The sequence below is a fragment of the Anabrus simplex genome, chromosome 9, assembly GCF_040414725.1.
Source record: "Anabrus simplex isolate iqAnaSimp1 chromosome 9, ASM4041472v1, whole genome shotgun sequence".
Taxonomy (NCBI): Eukaryota; Metazoa; Arthropoda; class Insecta; order Orthoptera; family Tettigoniidae; genus Anabrus; species Anabrus simplex.
The window spans coordinates 168,343,294-168,359,229 of record NC_090273.1 but is presented as its reverse complement, the minus strand read 5'-3'; the positions used below and the strand labels follow the sequence as shown (position 1 = coordinate 168,359,229).

General features: G+C 43.3%; 1 protein-coding gene across 1 annotated transcript in view; it reads left to right on the top strand.

Annotated features, from left to right (window-relative positions):
• Positions 1-15,936, top strand: part of LOC136881055 (lipase member H-A-like) — a 377,915-nt gene that overhangs the window by 228,867 nt on the left and 133,112 nt on the right. The window contains exon 5 of the mRNA XM_067153658.2: positions 9,943-10,111. Within this exon, the coding sequence (XP_067009759.1) occupies positions 9,943-10,111 (169 nt within the window). The remainder of the gene's footprint in view (positions 1-9,942; positions 10,112-15,936) is intronic.

Sequence of the window (15,936 nt, the reverse complement as noted above, 5' to 3'; positions counted from 1 at the left end):
TGTTTGGCGTGTTCAGAACACTACATAAGTAGAATCGAACGTTGTACTTAATACAACATGTTAGGGGATACCTTTGTTCTAAGAAGATCAGATTGAAACATAACAAGACTAGAATTGAACACTGTACTCGATGTCGTTAACCTTAACATGTGATCAGAACATTGATTGATGTGTTCAGATCACTAAACAACTAGAATCGAACACTGTTCTCGATGTTGTTAACTTCAACATGTGATTAGAACATTGTCTGATGTGTTCAGATCACTAAACAACCAGAATTGAACACTGTACTCAATACAAAACGGCAGGGGATAACAAGACACATAACAAGATAACAAGAAACATAACAAGACTAGAATCGAACACTGCACTCGATACAACATGTGATCAGAACAATTATTGATGTGTTCAGATCACTAAACAAGTAGAACCGAACACTGTACTCGATACAACATGTCAGGGGATACCTTTGTTCTAAGAACATTAGATTGAAACATAACAAGACTAGAATCGAACACTACACTCGATGTCGTTAACCTTAACATGTGATCTGATAAAACACGTTAGGGGATTCCTTTGTTCTGAGAACATTAGATTGAAACATAGCAAGACTAGAATCGAACACTGTACTCGATACAACATGTGATTAGAACATTGTTTGATGTGTTCAGAGCAAAAGTACAACTTCAATGATTTACCTAGTGTAAAAATCAAAAACACACTGTGCACATATCGCGTAGCTATCTCGCTTAGTAAACGATACAACTTTAATGATTTGTCTAGTATGAAAATCAAAAACACACCGTGCACATATCGCATAGCTAACTCGGCAACACTTCAAATGATTTGCTTAGTACGAAAAAATCTATACCGCGTAGCTAACTCGTTCACCGCACTGCTAAGACGCTTAGTAATAGCAAATACACTGATATATGTCATGCGAAAATCAAGAAAGCACACTGCGTAGCCAACTCGCTCGGTCACACTGCAAATACATTACGATACGTTACTCTCTTTTCTCGAAACACACACACACTCACACACACACACGGATAAGAATGTTGCGAGATACTACATACTTACATGTTAAAAAAATAGGGGGGTTAAAAATCATAAATTATATGTACACATGTTGTCTCCTCCAAGTTGTAAGACGAAATAGACACAGTTTCCGCTATAGCTGGCGAACGGAAGTAGCATGATATTTCAGCAAAAAATACGCGTGAGCTTGCATACACGCAAGTCGGACACAATGATGGATACCGCGATTCAAATCCTGGCAAGTTATGCCGTCAGGAGGGGCATCCGGCTAGATCATATAATTACATGTTATGACGATCGCGCAGGTCCCTCGCCTAGCATTTGCTATTTTTACGGCTTCCGACAGTAGGGGTTCGAACCCGCTATCTCCCGAAGTAGCGAGAATGATTGCGGGTACAAGATGTTGATGGTGATTCATCTGTCGGATGGGGGCGATCCTACTGTTACATATTACATTCTTAGGCAGTTTCGAATAACCAGAGTGTGTGCAAAAAGCCAGCATTAAGTAAGGGCTGTTGATGGGGACGTTAAACCTTGTGCAGGCTTCTCCGAAACTGGTTGCGGGTACAAGATGTTGATGGTGATTCATCTGTCGGATGGAGGCGTTAAGCCTTGTGCAGGCTTCATCGTCAGGAGTAGGCTATGTACCGGCACCGGGTTTTACCCTCTCCCTACTGTAGTATATTACATTCTTAGGCAGTTTCGAATAACCAGAGGGTGTGCAAAAAGCCAGCATTAAGAAAGGGCTGTTGATGGGGGCGTTAAACCTTGTGCAAGCTTCTCCGAAACTGATTGCGGGTACAAGATGTTGTTGGTGATTCATCTGTCGGATGGAGGTAATAAGCCTTGTGCAGGCTTCATCGGTAGGAGTAGGCTATGTACCGGCACCGGGCTTTACCCTCTCCCTACTGTTGTATATTACATTCTCAGGTAGTTTCGAATAACCAGTGGGCGTGCGAAAAGCCAGCATTAAGTAAGGGCTGTTGATGGGGATGTTAAACCTTGTGCAGTCGCCTTCGAAAATGATTGTGAGTACAAGATGTTAATGGTGATTCATCTGTCGGATGGAGGCGATAAGCCTTGTGCAGGCTCTTTCGGCAGGAGTAGGCTATGTACTGGCACCAGGTTTTACCCTCTCCCTACTGTAGTATATTACTTTCTTAGGCAGTTTCGAATAACCAGAGGATGTGCAGAAAGCCAGCATTAAGTAAGGGCTGTTGATGGGGACGTTAAACCTTGTACAGACTCCTTCAACAGGAGTAGCCTATGTGCCGGCGCCGTGTAAGCTCTTTCGATAGGAGTAGGCTATGTGCTGGCACTGTGTTTTAACCTCTCCTCACAATCATATTATTTTATGTTAGGAACTTACACTAGAAGGAATTACCTACACGATTAAGAAAATGTTCCGTGAGTTACAAGTAGCTTATCAGCACGCAGTGTCCTCGTTCAAGGTTAGTACAGCCGGAAGACGAGTGTACAATTTCAGTCAACCCATGCATTCCTCACCTCGCTCTAACAACACAGGTGCAACTTCAAAGATAGTGTTCTAAGCGGTGGAACAAAAAATTTAACCTATAGCCTGTTCCTAAAGCTTAACACTTTTTTACAGCTAGATGCGGTTCCTAACGTAACAGGACCAAGATTGAAAATATATTTTACAGCCGAGTGCCCCTTCCTAACATGAGATTTTAAATCGCAAGGATCTGTTTACGGCCGGTTGCCCTTCCTGACGCGAGATTTTAAATCACAAGAATCTGTTTTACAACTGGATGCCCTTCTAGGATTTTAAATAGCAGCATGTAGCCTCTTACATCATACACTATTGTCTTCGACCGGTTGCCCTTCCTGACGTCAAAGAACTGGGATTAAGAATCTGTTTTACAACTAGTTGCCCTTTCTAACACGAGAATCGGAGTTTTACAGCTAGATGCTCTTCTTGGTGCAGGAACTAAGATTTTAAATCGCAAGAATTTGTTTTAAAACTAGTTACCCTTCGAGATGCAAGAATTAAGATTTAAATTACAGTATCTAGCCTCTTACATCATACACCATAGTTTTACGGCTATTTACCCTCCTTGACACGAGGACTAAGATTTTAACTCGCGATAATCTGTTTTACTGCTAGATACCCTTCTTAACGCGAGAACTAAGATTTTTAATCGCAAGAATTAATTTTACAGCCGGATGTTATTTTTGATGAGAGAAACAAGATTCTAAATTGCAGTATCTTGTGTCCCACACCACAAACTATTGTTTAATAGCTAGATGCCCTTCTTGACGCATAAACTATTAGTATCAAGCCTCTTACATCATACACCATAGTTTTACGACCGGTTACCCTTCCTGACGTTAAAGGACTAGGATTTTAAATCGCAGTATACGCGACAAATCTGTTGTAGCAGGTTTTATAACTAGATGCCCCAGTGACGGTACATAGCCTACTCCTACCGATGAAGCCTGCACAAGGCTTATTACCTCCAGCCGACAGATGAATCACCATTAAAATCTTGTACCCGCAATCAGTTTCGGGGAAGCCTGCACAAGGTATAACGTCCCCATCAACAGCCCTTACTTAATGCTGGTTTTTGCACACCCTCTGGTTATTCGAATCTGCCTAAGAATGTCATATGTAACAGTAGGATCGCCCCCATCCGACAGATGAATCACCATCAACATATTGTACCCGCAATCATTCTCGCTACTTCGGGAGATAGCGGGTTCGAACCCCTACTGTCGGAAGCCGTAAAAATAGCAAATGCTAGACGAGGGACCTGCGCGATCGTCATAACGTGTAATTACATGATCTAGCCGGATGCCCTTCCTGACGGCATAAGTTGCCAGGATTTGAATCGCGGTATCCATCATTGTGTCCGACTTGCGCGTATGCAAGCTCACGCGTATTTTTTGCTGAGATATCATGCTACTTCCGTTCGCCAGCCATACCGGAAATTCGCAGTACTGCGTCTATTTCGACATACAACTTGGAGGAGACAACATGTGTACATATAATTTATGATATTTTCACCCCTCTATTTTTTTAACATGTAAGTATGTAGTATCTCGCAACATTCTTATCCGTGTGTGTGTGTGTGTGTGTGTGTGTGTGTGTGTGTGTGTGTGTGTGTGTGTGTGTGTGTGTGTGTTTCGAGAAAAAGAGAGTAACGTATCGTAATGTATTTGCAGTGTGACCGAGCGAGTTGGCTACGCAGTGTGCTTTCTTGATTTTCGCATGACATATATCAGTGTATTTGCTATTACTAAGCGTCTTAGCAGTGCGGTGAACGAGATAGCTACGCGGTATAGATTTTTTATTTTCGTACTAAGCAAATCATTTGAAGTGTTGCCGAGTTAGCTATGCGATATGTGCACAGTGTGTTTTTGATTTTCATACTAGGCAAATCATTAAAGTTGTATCGATTACTAAGCGAGATAGCTACGCGATATGTGCACATTGTGTTTTTGATTTTTACCCTAGGTAAATCATTGAAGTTGTACTTTTGCTCTGAACACATCAAACAATGTTCTAATCACATGTTGTATCGAGTACAGTGTTGGATTCTAGTCTTGATCACTTGTTTAGCGATCTGAACACATCAATCAATGTTCTAGTTACATGTTGAAGCTAACGGCATCGATTCTAGTCTTCTTATGTTTCAATCTGATTTTCTTAGAACAAAGGTATCCCCTGGCATGTTGTATCGAGTACCGTGTTCGGTTCTACTTGTTTGGTGATCTGAACGCATCAATCAATGTTCTAGTCACATGTTGAAGTTAACGGCATCGATTCTAGTCTTATTATGTTTCAATCTGATTTTCGTAGAACAAAGGTATCCCCTGGCATGTTCTAAACACATTTTGTATCGAGTACCGTGTTCGATTCTAGTCTTGATGACTTGTTTAGTGATCTGAACGCATCAATCAATGTTCTAATCACAGGTTGAAGATAACAACATCGATTTTAGTCTTGTTAAGTTTCTTTCGTAATCCGCAAGTCTAAACATGCATAATAATGGTATCGCTGCACACCCTTGCCTTCGCGATGCGTGTTCGATGACTTGACAGAGGAGGAGGAGGAGGCGGAGGTGGTAGGGGAGGAGGAGGAGGAAGAGAAGAAGGTAGAGGAGGTGTCGTATAGTCTCCTTCAAGATAGCAGATGAGAGGTTAGGTTAGCGAATGCACTAATGTTTAATGATGATAGCTAACGGAATTTCAAATTATCCGTCACCACAATTCAAAGGGATAGCATCACGGTGCTCCGTTGATTAAAGATGGCATCTAGATAGAATTTCAAATTGCCGCCACCACATGTTAAATGTATGTAGCTAGAGATAGCAGCACGATGCTCTGTTGAATAAAGATGGCGGATGATAGCTAACGCAAGTTTTTTTCAAATTATACGCCACCACATGTTAAATGTATGTAGCTAAAGATAGCAGCACGATGCTTTGTTGATTAAAGATGACAACTTGTCAAATAGAATTTTTCAAATTGTCCGCCACCGCATTTCAAGGGTATGTAGCTAAAGAGGGCAGCACGGTGCTCAAAGATAGCTGCTGTCATATAGCATGTTTCAAATTGTCCGCCTCAAAGGTAAGTAGCTAAAGAGGGCAGCACTAAGGTTAGCGATGCAAGATGGTGGATGACAGCTGTTAAGTAGAAACTGCCCGCAAGGTAGCAGCACGGTGCTCTGTAGATTAAAGATGGCAGCTTGTCAAATAGATTCTTTTTTAAATTGCCCGCCTCAACAGTAATTAGCTAAAGAGGGCAGCACGATGCTCTGTTGATTAAGGATGGCGAATAACAGCCGTCAAAAAAAGCAAGTAGAGTTGTTTCCAAACAAGAGCACGTGGACTTTACCGTCACCACATTTCAAAGGTAAGTAGCTAAAGAGTGCAGCACGGTGCTCTCTTGATTAAAGATGGCGGATGACAGCTGTCAAAACAAAGCACGTGGATTTGTTTTCAAACAAGAGCACGTGGAATTCGCCACCACCACATAGAGGGCAGCACGGTGCTCTCTAGATTAAAGAACGCGGACGACAGCTTGGCGGATGACAGCTGTCAGAAATGCACAGAGGTTTGTAAAGCACGTGGAATTTGCAGCCACCACATTTCAAAGGTATCTAGCTAAAGAGTGCAGCACGGTGCTCAAAGATGGCTGCTGTCAAAAAGCATTTTTCAAATTATCCGCCACCACATTTCAAAGGTAAGTAGCTAAAGAGGGCAGCACTGTGCTCTATGGATTCAAGATGGCGGATGGCAGCTGTCAAGAAAGCACGTGGATTTGTTTATCTCGCGCTAGTGAGGTTAAGTTGGTAGCACTAAGGTTTAGGCCCGCCAAGATGGCAGCACTGCGATAAAGAGGGCAGCACGGTGCTCTGTAGTTTAAAGATGGCGGATGACAGCTGTCAAGAAAGCACGTGGCTGTCAAAAAACACGTGAATTTGTTTACAACTTCAAATCTCGCGCTTGTGAGGTTAAGCTGGTACCACTGAGGTTTGGGCCTGTCAAGATGGCAGCAGTGAGGTTAGCGATGCGTTGTTGTCGATGACAGCTGTCAAAAAGCACGTGGCTTTGTTTACAAATTGAAATCTCGCGCCAAAATTCAAATTTCCCGCCAAAATTCAAATTTCCCGCGGGAGGAGGAAGAGGCCGCCGAATCCGCCTATTATACTACTCTTACCAACGACAATAATTTTATGTGGAAACGGAGCAATGCACCCCAAAGCCCAGGAATTAGTATTAAAGTTACCTATGTCTCACGAAATGATCAACAACAGTTAATATAATATAAATTTAATAAATTTACTTGAAATTAACAGGTGTCATATATGTAGTTAGATGAACAACTTTAACTTTTAGGGTTAATTGATAATTAAAAAAGTAACCTTAAATAACCACCTTGGAATATTAAACTTTGCTGATAAACAAAATTAAGAACCTTAAGTGAGGTACCTAGTGATATAATCAGCTGATTACAACGTTACCATCACCCTGCAGTCCACACAGAGCAAAGAGCCGTGATAGTGACATAATCAGCATATACAACGTTACCATTACCCTGCAGTCCACACAGAGCAAAGAGCCGTGATAGTGACATAATCAGCTGATTACAACGTTACCATTACCCTGCAGTCCACACAGAGCAAAGAGCCGTGCTTGTGACATAATCAGCTGATTACAACGTTACCATTACCCTGCAGTCCACACAGAGCAAAGAGCCGTGCTAATGACATGATCAGCTGATTACAACGTTACCATTACCCTGGAGTCCACACAGAGCAAAGAGCCGTGCTTGTGACATAATCAGCTGATTACAACGTTACCATTACCCTGCAGTCCACACAGAGCAAAGAGCCGTGCTAATGACATGATCAGCTGATTACAACGTTACCATTACCCTGCAGTCCACACAGAGCAAAGAGCCGTGCTAATGACATGATCAGCTGATTACAACGTTACCATTACCCTGCAGTCCACACAGAGCAAAGAGCCGTGCTAATGACATGATCAGCTATTACAACGTTACCATCACCCTGCAGTCCACACAGAGCAAAGAGCCGTGCTTGTGACATAATCAGCTGATTACAACGTTACCATTACCCTGCAGTCCACACAGAGCAAAGAGCCGTGCTAATGACATGATCAGCTGATTACAACGTTACCATTACCCTGCAGTCCACACAGAGCAAAGAGCCGTGCTAATGACATGATCAGCTGATTACAACGTTACCATTACCCTGCAGTCCACACAGAGCAAAGAGCCGTGCTAATGACATGATCAGCTATTACAACGTTACCATCACCCTGCAGTCCACACAGAGCAAAGAGCCGTGCTTGTGACATAATCAGCTGATTACAACGTTACCATTACCCTGCAGTCCACACAGAGCAAAGAGCCGTGCTAATGACATGATCAGCTGATTACAACGTTACCATTACCCTGCAGTCCACACAGAGCAAAGAGCCGTGCTAATGACATGATCAGCTATTACAACGTTACCATCACCCTGCAGTCCACACAGAGCAAAGAGCCGTGCTAATGACATGATCAGCTGATTACAACGTTACCATTACCCTGCAGTCCACACAGAGCAAAGAGCCGTGCTTGTGACATAATCAGCTGATTACAACGTTACCATTACCCTGCAGTCCACACAGAGCAAAGAGCCGTGATAGTGACATAATCAGCTGATTACAACGTTACCATTACCCTGCAGTCCACACAGAGCAAAGAGCCGTGCTAGCTACTCGATCAGCTGATTACAACGTTACCATCACCCTGCAGTCCACACGGAGCAAAGAGCCGTGCTAGTGACATAATCAGCATATACAACGTTACCATTACCCTGCAGTCCACACAGAGCAAAGAGCCGTGATAGTGACATAATCAGCTGATTACAACGTTACCATTACCCTGCAGTCCACACAGAGCAAAGAGCCGTGCTAATGACATGATCAGCTGATTACAACGTTACCATTACCCTGCAGTCCACACAGAGCAAAGAGCCGTGCTAATGACATGATCAGCTGATTACAACGTTACCATTACCCTGCAGTCCACACAGAGCAAAGAGCCGTGCTTGTGACATAATCAGCTGATTACAACGTTACCATTACCCTGGAGTCCACACGGAGCAAAGAGCCGTGCTAGTGACATGATCAGCTATTACGACGTTGCCATCACCCTGCAGTCCACACGAAGCAAAGAGCCGTGATAGTGACATGATCGGCTGATTACAACGTTACCATTACCCTGCAGTCCACACAGAGCAAAGAGCTGTGCTAGTGACATAATCAGCTGATTACAACGTTACCATCACCCTGCAGTCCACACGAAGCAAAGAGCCGTGTTAGTGACATAATCAGCTGATTACAACGTTACCATCACCCTGCAGTCCACACGAAGCAAAGAGCCGTGATAGTGACATGATCGGCTGATTACAACGTTACCACCACCCTGGAGTCCTCACGAAGCAAAGAGCTGTGCTAGTGACATAATCAGCTGATTACAACGTTACCATTACCCTGCAGTCCACACGAAGCAAAGAGCCGTGTTAGTGACATAATCAGCTGATTACAACGTTACCATTACCCTGCAGTCCACACAGAGCAAAGAGCCGTGCTTGTGACATAATCAGCTGATTACAACGTTACCATCACCCTGCAGTCCACACAGAGCAAAGAGCCGTGCTAGTTACTCGATCAGCTGATTACAACGTTACCATTACCTTTCAGTCCACACAGAGCAAAGAGCCGTGTTAGTGACATAATCAGCTGATTACAACGTTACCATCACCCTGCAGTCCACACGGAGCAAAGAGCCGTGTTAGTGACATAATCAGCTGATTACAACGTTACCATCACCCTGCAGTCCACACAGAGCAAAGAGCCGTGCTTGTGACATGATCAGCTATTACGAGGTACATGTAGCAGTAGTCTCAGATATTACAGTAGTAATCCAAGAATTGCAGTACAACTGAACGTTTAAGAATACATCATGAGATATAATGTAATGAGATGAAGTTCTGACATCTCATGTAAAAAGATATATTGTCTGAAAAATATTATGAGAGTAAAAATTGTTATGTTTCTGTATCTGTACCTGGGCACTAGGTCCCTGTGGAAACCGTGGCCTCCGTGGAGGCACACCTGTCCCCTCGGTTTATGCAGTATTATGTCTTGGTCTCGAAAGCCAAGAATAACCGCCGAGAGGATTCGTCGTGCTGACCACACGACACCTCGTATTCTTCAGGCCTTCGGGCTGAGCAGCGGTTGCTTGTTAGCCCAAGGCCCTTCAATTCCTGTAGTGCCATGGGGGTTTGTTTGTTTTTAGAATTACGTAGAGCATCTCTTGGTAATTAATGTTGATGAAAATGAAGAATGTGGTTTGTGTGTTCAGGACAAGCGCGCTGTAGCCACTTCCAGAGCGCCTGCTACTTCGCCGCCACCATCTCGGAGGAGCGGCAACACCTCGGGATCCCCTGCTCCACGTCGTGTCCAAAGAGAGGACGATCGTTGGGATTACGGCCTGGGCCTTCCGTGCCCATGGGGGAAGACACCCCCGACAAGTAAGTCTTTCACCATTCATTAAACTGAGCTGTGCTTTTTTTCTATTGGGTTTACGTCGCACAGATAGGCCTTATGGCGACGATGGATCAAGAAAGGGCTAGGACTGGGAAGGAAGCGATCGTGGCCTTAGTTAATGTCAGCCTGGTGTGAAAATGGGGACCCACAGAAAACCATCTTCAGGGATGCCGACAGTGCGGTTCGAACCCACTATCTCCCGAATACAGGATACTGGCCGCAGCTATCGAGCTCGGTAAGACTGAGCTATGAAACTAGGTATACTGTAGAGGACCTCCCCAGAATAATCGGGGTAGTGAGTGAACAGTACCGGGCTGAGAGGGTTCAGAATCAGGTAATGACATGCAGAGCTGATCCTATATTCTCTGGACTCGTTAACTGAGCCTAACCATCATCGTCTCTAAGTCATTACTCCCCCATTCACCTCACATAACACCAGCACCGAAGCTTTATTCATCGAGTTCATTCCTAGCTTCCTCCTTATGCCATTGTCCCCACCTGGTTGTACCAGCAATTGTTCTCGCTTCTTTCATGTCTGTTACTTCGAACTTAAGAATAACATATCTTCAGTCCATCCAGCTTTCAGTCCCATGAAAGTGAAATCAGACCGATATTTCTTTCAGCAGAATACTGCATTAGCTCTTGTGCACCTTGATTCAATCTCACTATCCTGGCTGAACACACACGACAGTAGTGCCAGTGATAACGTATGGAATTGAGATCGTGTGGGAAAAGCTGAAGATCGTAGACCTGATGAGAATAGAAAGACCCGAGTTGCAAAGAGAGCGCCTTCCCGGATGGTGTACGAAATGATGCGGGAGACGTATTTCATAGAAGACATACGATCACAATCAACGGAAGCAAGCAGGGCACTAGTAAACATCAGGGAAAGGAAGAAAAGTGAAACTGACCTAGACTTGTACACCTCACCAGCGATGGACTAGAGAGTGCAACACACAGCGCCGCGTGATAACACGACTCTCCATACACCACAGGATATGCGTAAACCAGAAGTTCCATGAGCCAGACGAAGATTGTAAGTGCACTTTGTGTGGGCAGAAGTGTAATAGATACCATATCATAACTTGCACGAAAAGAACCAGGACAATTACAGACTATAGCAAAGACTGAAATGTGAAATTTATTTAATGCTTTTTTATCGTCGTAATAAAACATATCTGTGTCGGTGCGCCGTAAATCCAATAGTAAAAAGTATAATATATATCAACACAACATCAACAGTTACTATAGATGATATGTTCACAAAGATGCTTTTTTTTTTCGACGTAAATATCAGTGGCGTATACTGAGGGCTGCAAGGCTATCGGTGATGACCTAACCTCAAATTAATGATAACGATGGAAATCTAAAGCACATTATATTCTAAGCATCTGGCACATTGTTCCATTTACAAAGCTTGAAGAATTTGAGAGAGAACGTCGCTTGCATTTCTGCGTGCAAGGCATCGGAGAAAGATATCGCGTCGCTCTTACCTCGCTGCACCTCGCACGGCTTGCTTCTGAATGCCCGATAGGTGCGGGATAGATGTACTAGGCTTTTTTTAAAGCTAAATAATTTATTTGGAACTGTTCAATATTACAGTTGGTTACATTTAGTTCAGAAGTACCATTATACCAATTTTTCTGAAACGTTCATACAACTTTAGAGTTTTTTATATAATTGGATTTGATATGTACAGTATAAACATAAGTTCATCCAAATAGTTTGGCAACAAACACTTATAAACGTAACTAAAACACTCATAAGTACAAGTATGGCATACAGTTCGGTGGCAAAGGACACTTGTCTGAGGCAGGTGGTCACCTGTTAGCTGGACTGTTCCCTCACTCATGTGACTGATCCTAGTTAGCCAACTGAAACACGTGTACCAAATGAACCACATCCATTATGTTGATCAAAGATCAAAAGTGATATAGATGGCGACCAAAGGCTGCATCAATCTGTTGATCGTTCCTTCGTCAGATGATCCAGAAAGCCGGTGAGTGTGAGGAACATTGGTTGCTTATAGCCAGAAAGGTTATAATGAATGGCAGCGGCTAGAAACCATAGGACTGCGTTCCTCTTCTTGCTCGATCGTTGCGGAACGTCAAATTGCAGAAGCGCTTGTTGGAGAGAATTATCAGACTCTGCACCCTGTATTTTTTTGATAACTTTCAACGTCCATTTCCATATGACAGTAGCATTTAGGCACGTAGTAATCCGGTGAACCAAGGTGTCTGTAGAATCACGGAGAGAGCATCTGTCATCCACCAGCTGCTCATGTCTTTTCAGTTTTTCACCTGTAGGGATGATTTCATTTAGATTACTGTATACCGACACTCTCCATTCTAGGGGTAGCCACTGATTGCAGGTATTTTGCCAGATTAGTTGCCAGTTCCTAGTGGGGTGTTTTAGTTGAATGTTCGGCTCGAAGTGTCTATTTGAAGCAGGAAGTTGTAGAGCTGTTTCACGTGATCAAAGGAGCCGTCTAAGACTTGGTTATGCGGAAGCTGTTCAATAATTGCCAGTGCTCTCTTGTAACAATATTTGAATTCACGGGTTCTTCGGAAATTGGGATCTTCTCTTACCTGACTGAAGTGACAATCGAAGGATTCTCCCCTCATATGCATTGCCTTGATGATGTGTTTGACGAAGAGGGAACTACATTTCAGTTCCACTGCATACAGTCCCAATACGCAAGTTTAACTGTTCTCGTCACACTCTGTACCGAAAGCCTTTCCAAAGATAGTAGCTAATTGACATTTCTATGCGTTGACAGATAACATGCGGAGCAGGTAGTATTTGTGCGATGTACCAGGTTTTAGATAAGGCGTAAGTGTTAATAAACCAAGTTTTTTGAAAATAAATTTAGCCTTCATGCGAGATTTTCTGCAAACTGGAAGCGAATCCCGTTCAAGAGAGCATTCCAATTTAGTTCTATTGTCTCGAGGATGTTCTTGCAGAAGGTGATACCCAAGATTTTGCACTTGTTGGTCGGAGAAATACCGATCTCGTCTGCACAAATAGTGCGTCGCTCCGATCCTAGTAGGAGCAGAGAGGACTTTTCAAAGTTTACCTTTGCCCCTGATGCGGTTGAAAATTCCACCAGCACACGACGCACGTCTGATAGGTCATCGCCATCGGTAAGGAGTCAGCATAAGCACGCAACGTAAAGTGTTCATTGTTTAGACGAAGGCCATTCAGAGAGCTGTCCAGTCTCCGGATAAGTGGTTCCATGGTTAAGATAAAGAGCAACATTGACAGTGGACATCCTTGGCGTACAGACGTATTAATTGGAATTCGACGGGACAAATGGCCGTTGATCAGCAGCCGTGATGTAGCCGTAAGGTACATGCGCTGCAAGACCGTTACAGGTTGTTCAGGAAACCGAAGATGACTTAGTATTCTCCAAAGATAATTATGCGAAATCCTGTCAAAGGCTTTGCTGAAATCTATGTTGGCAATTGCAGCAGGCTCTTCAGGAAAAGCAGAATAATAAAGAATTAAGTCTCGGACTGCCAACAAATTATGCATAATAGTCCTACGTGGAACCCCACACGTTTGTCCAGTACCATTCAGTGTAGGAATAATCTGTTTTATTCTATTAGCTACCACTTTAGCAAATAATTTATAATCAGTATTTAGGATAGTTATTGGTCTATAATCCGACACATATCGGCAGCTTACTTTCTTCGGAATCACTATAATAATGCCTTCCGTAAAAGCGGGCGGAAATCCTGCACGGAATGCGTAGTTAAGAACTTGGGTAAGGTCATCTCCAATCATAGACCAGAAGCGTTTGTACCATTCATAAGGGAAGCCATCTATTCCGGGCGTCTTGTTTGGAGCAGCTTTCTTGAGAATTTGTTCTAATTCCTCTTTGGTGATAGGTCTCATGAGGAAGGAGCTATCTTCTTCATCGACGTATCTTTCTACAAGGGAAAGCATGTTGTCCACAACTATGCCAGACTCGTCATCGTCTGCAAACATTTCTTGGAAGTATCGTTCACCCTCGCGTAGCAACTCGTTTTTGGAGGTAAGAATGTTCCCCTGAGAGTCTATCCACTGGTGTATAAATTGGCGATTAGCAGATTTACGCATCTTTGCTACGTGGTGTAAAGATATCCTTTCCTTGTCCAAGAGGGAAGATCTTTTAACGAGTTGCTGAAGACGTAAGGTTTGCTCTTTGAGCCGTAAGATGGTCTGTTTAATCGTTTTCGTTTCATTGAACACATTTTCTCCACGTTTTTCTTTGGAATGTAAATCGCACATTGCCCGTTCATAGAATTCTAGACTAGAATGAAGTTCCCGCCGGTGTTCATAATCTATGTTCCTTGCCACTGATTTCATAGCCGGTTTCAGTTTCTTCATTCACCAGTCCTAATATTCCTATAACGCGAAAGACTGCTTTTGCACTGATGATACGTAACACTAAATCGTTGAACATCTTCCTCAGCCCTAAAAACATGTTTATTCATTTTCCAAATCCCTCTGCCTGGCTGAGAAATGGGTAATGTAGCAAAGTTTAACGTGAAGATTACGCTATGACGATCGCTGAATGCAACTGGTACGACTCTGCAGTACTCTACAATATTTGCCTTTGTTGCAGAGATATACGCTCTGTCTATCCTAGATTTTGTATCATCGCGGCAAAATGTATATTCAACACGAGGAGCATAAAGTGTCTCCAAACATCAGCCAACTGCATTCTTTGTACTAGCATCTGCAGTCCTGGGCAGAAGTTAAAAACACGTGGTTGTAAAATGCAATTGAAGTCGCCCATCAGAAGAATAGCATTCGGTGTCGCTATATGCGGTAGAATGTCCTGAGTGAAAAATGAATTCCGTTCCTGTTTAAACAGGGAACCAGATGGACTGTACACGTTAATGATCGTGGTATTATTAAAGGAGGCTGATAATATTCTTCCCGTGTGGTCCATTGTAATGTCCGTTAGGTTAATTCCTTTCCTATACACAATAGCAGTTCCCCGAGCACTATCACCAATATTTACTACATAATCATAATTAAATAAATAGCCTAAATGACTGCTGTTCAATTCTTGTAACAAAAGAACATCAACATCATACTCCTTTAAGAAACGTCCCAACAGACCCAACGTTGTGTCACTTCTCACTCCGTTTATATTAAGAGTGGCGAACTGCAGGCATAACAAGAAGACAGAGTAACGATAGAAACATGAGATTGATAAACATTTTGGTCGACTGCAAAAATCACCTTCGCCTAAACTATTTTTTTGTAACTTAGGGGTCGTTCATCCGCTCAACACTTTTCCGAGGCGTACGCAAGCGAGGATCGCTCGTCGTGGGAGACCGCCTCACCTGTTGTGAAGTCAAGTTATGCTGGCTTTGGTGGGGCTGTGCTATATTACTGTCTCGCTGGTCTACTACTTGATCAGTGTCCATCAGTTCCGAAGGACGTATAGTATTCCCTTGAGCGGTAGGTACAGGAGGAGTGCATACAGAAAGATTGGTGCTAGAGCGAAGAGGATCAGAAGTTGATTCCGTATCTACAGGTAGCTGAGACATTCCCATATCTCGATTACAGGATGGGATGGAAATATCAGTAGCCTGGGAAGAAGGTGCATGGTCGCCAGTGAGTTCAGTTGTCGATGACAGAAAGGAATTATGGGAATGGAATACACTACTGTCCATTTTCATCCGTTTAGGTGTTGTTTCTTGAAGAGTAGGAAACTCTGTGGGGTCATCCACACGAACTTGTGTGTTGTTTACGTTCCGCACTTCGCCGGGCTGAGTTGGGGTCGCTGTGTTGTCAGTCAAGGTCGCTGGCG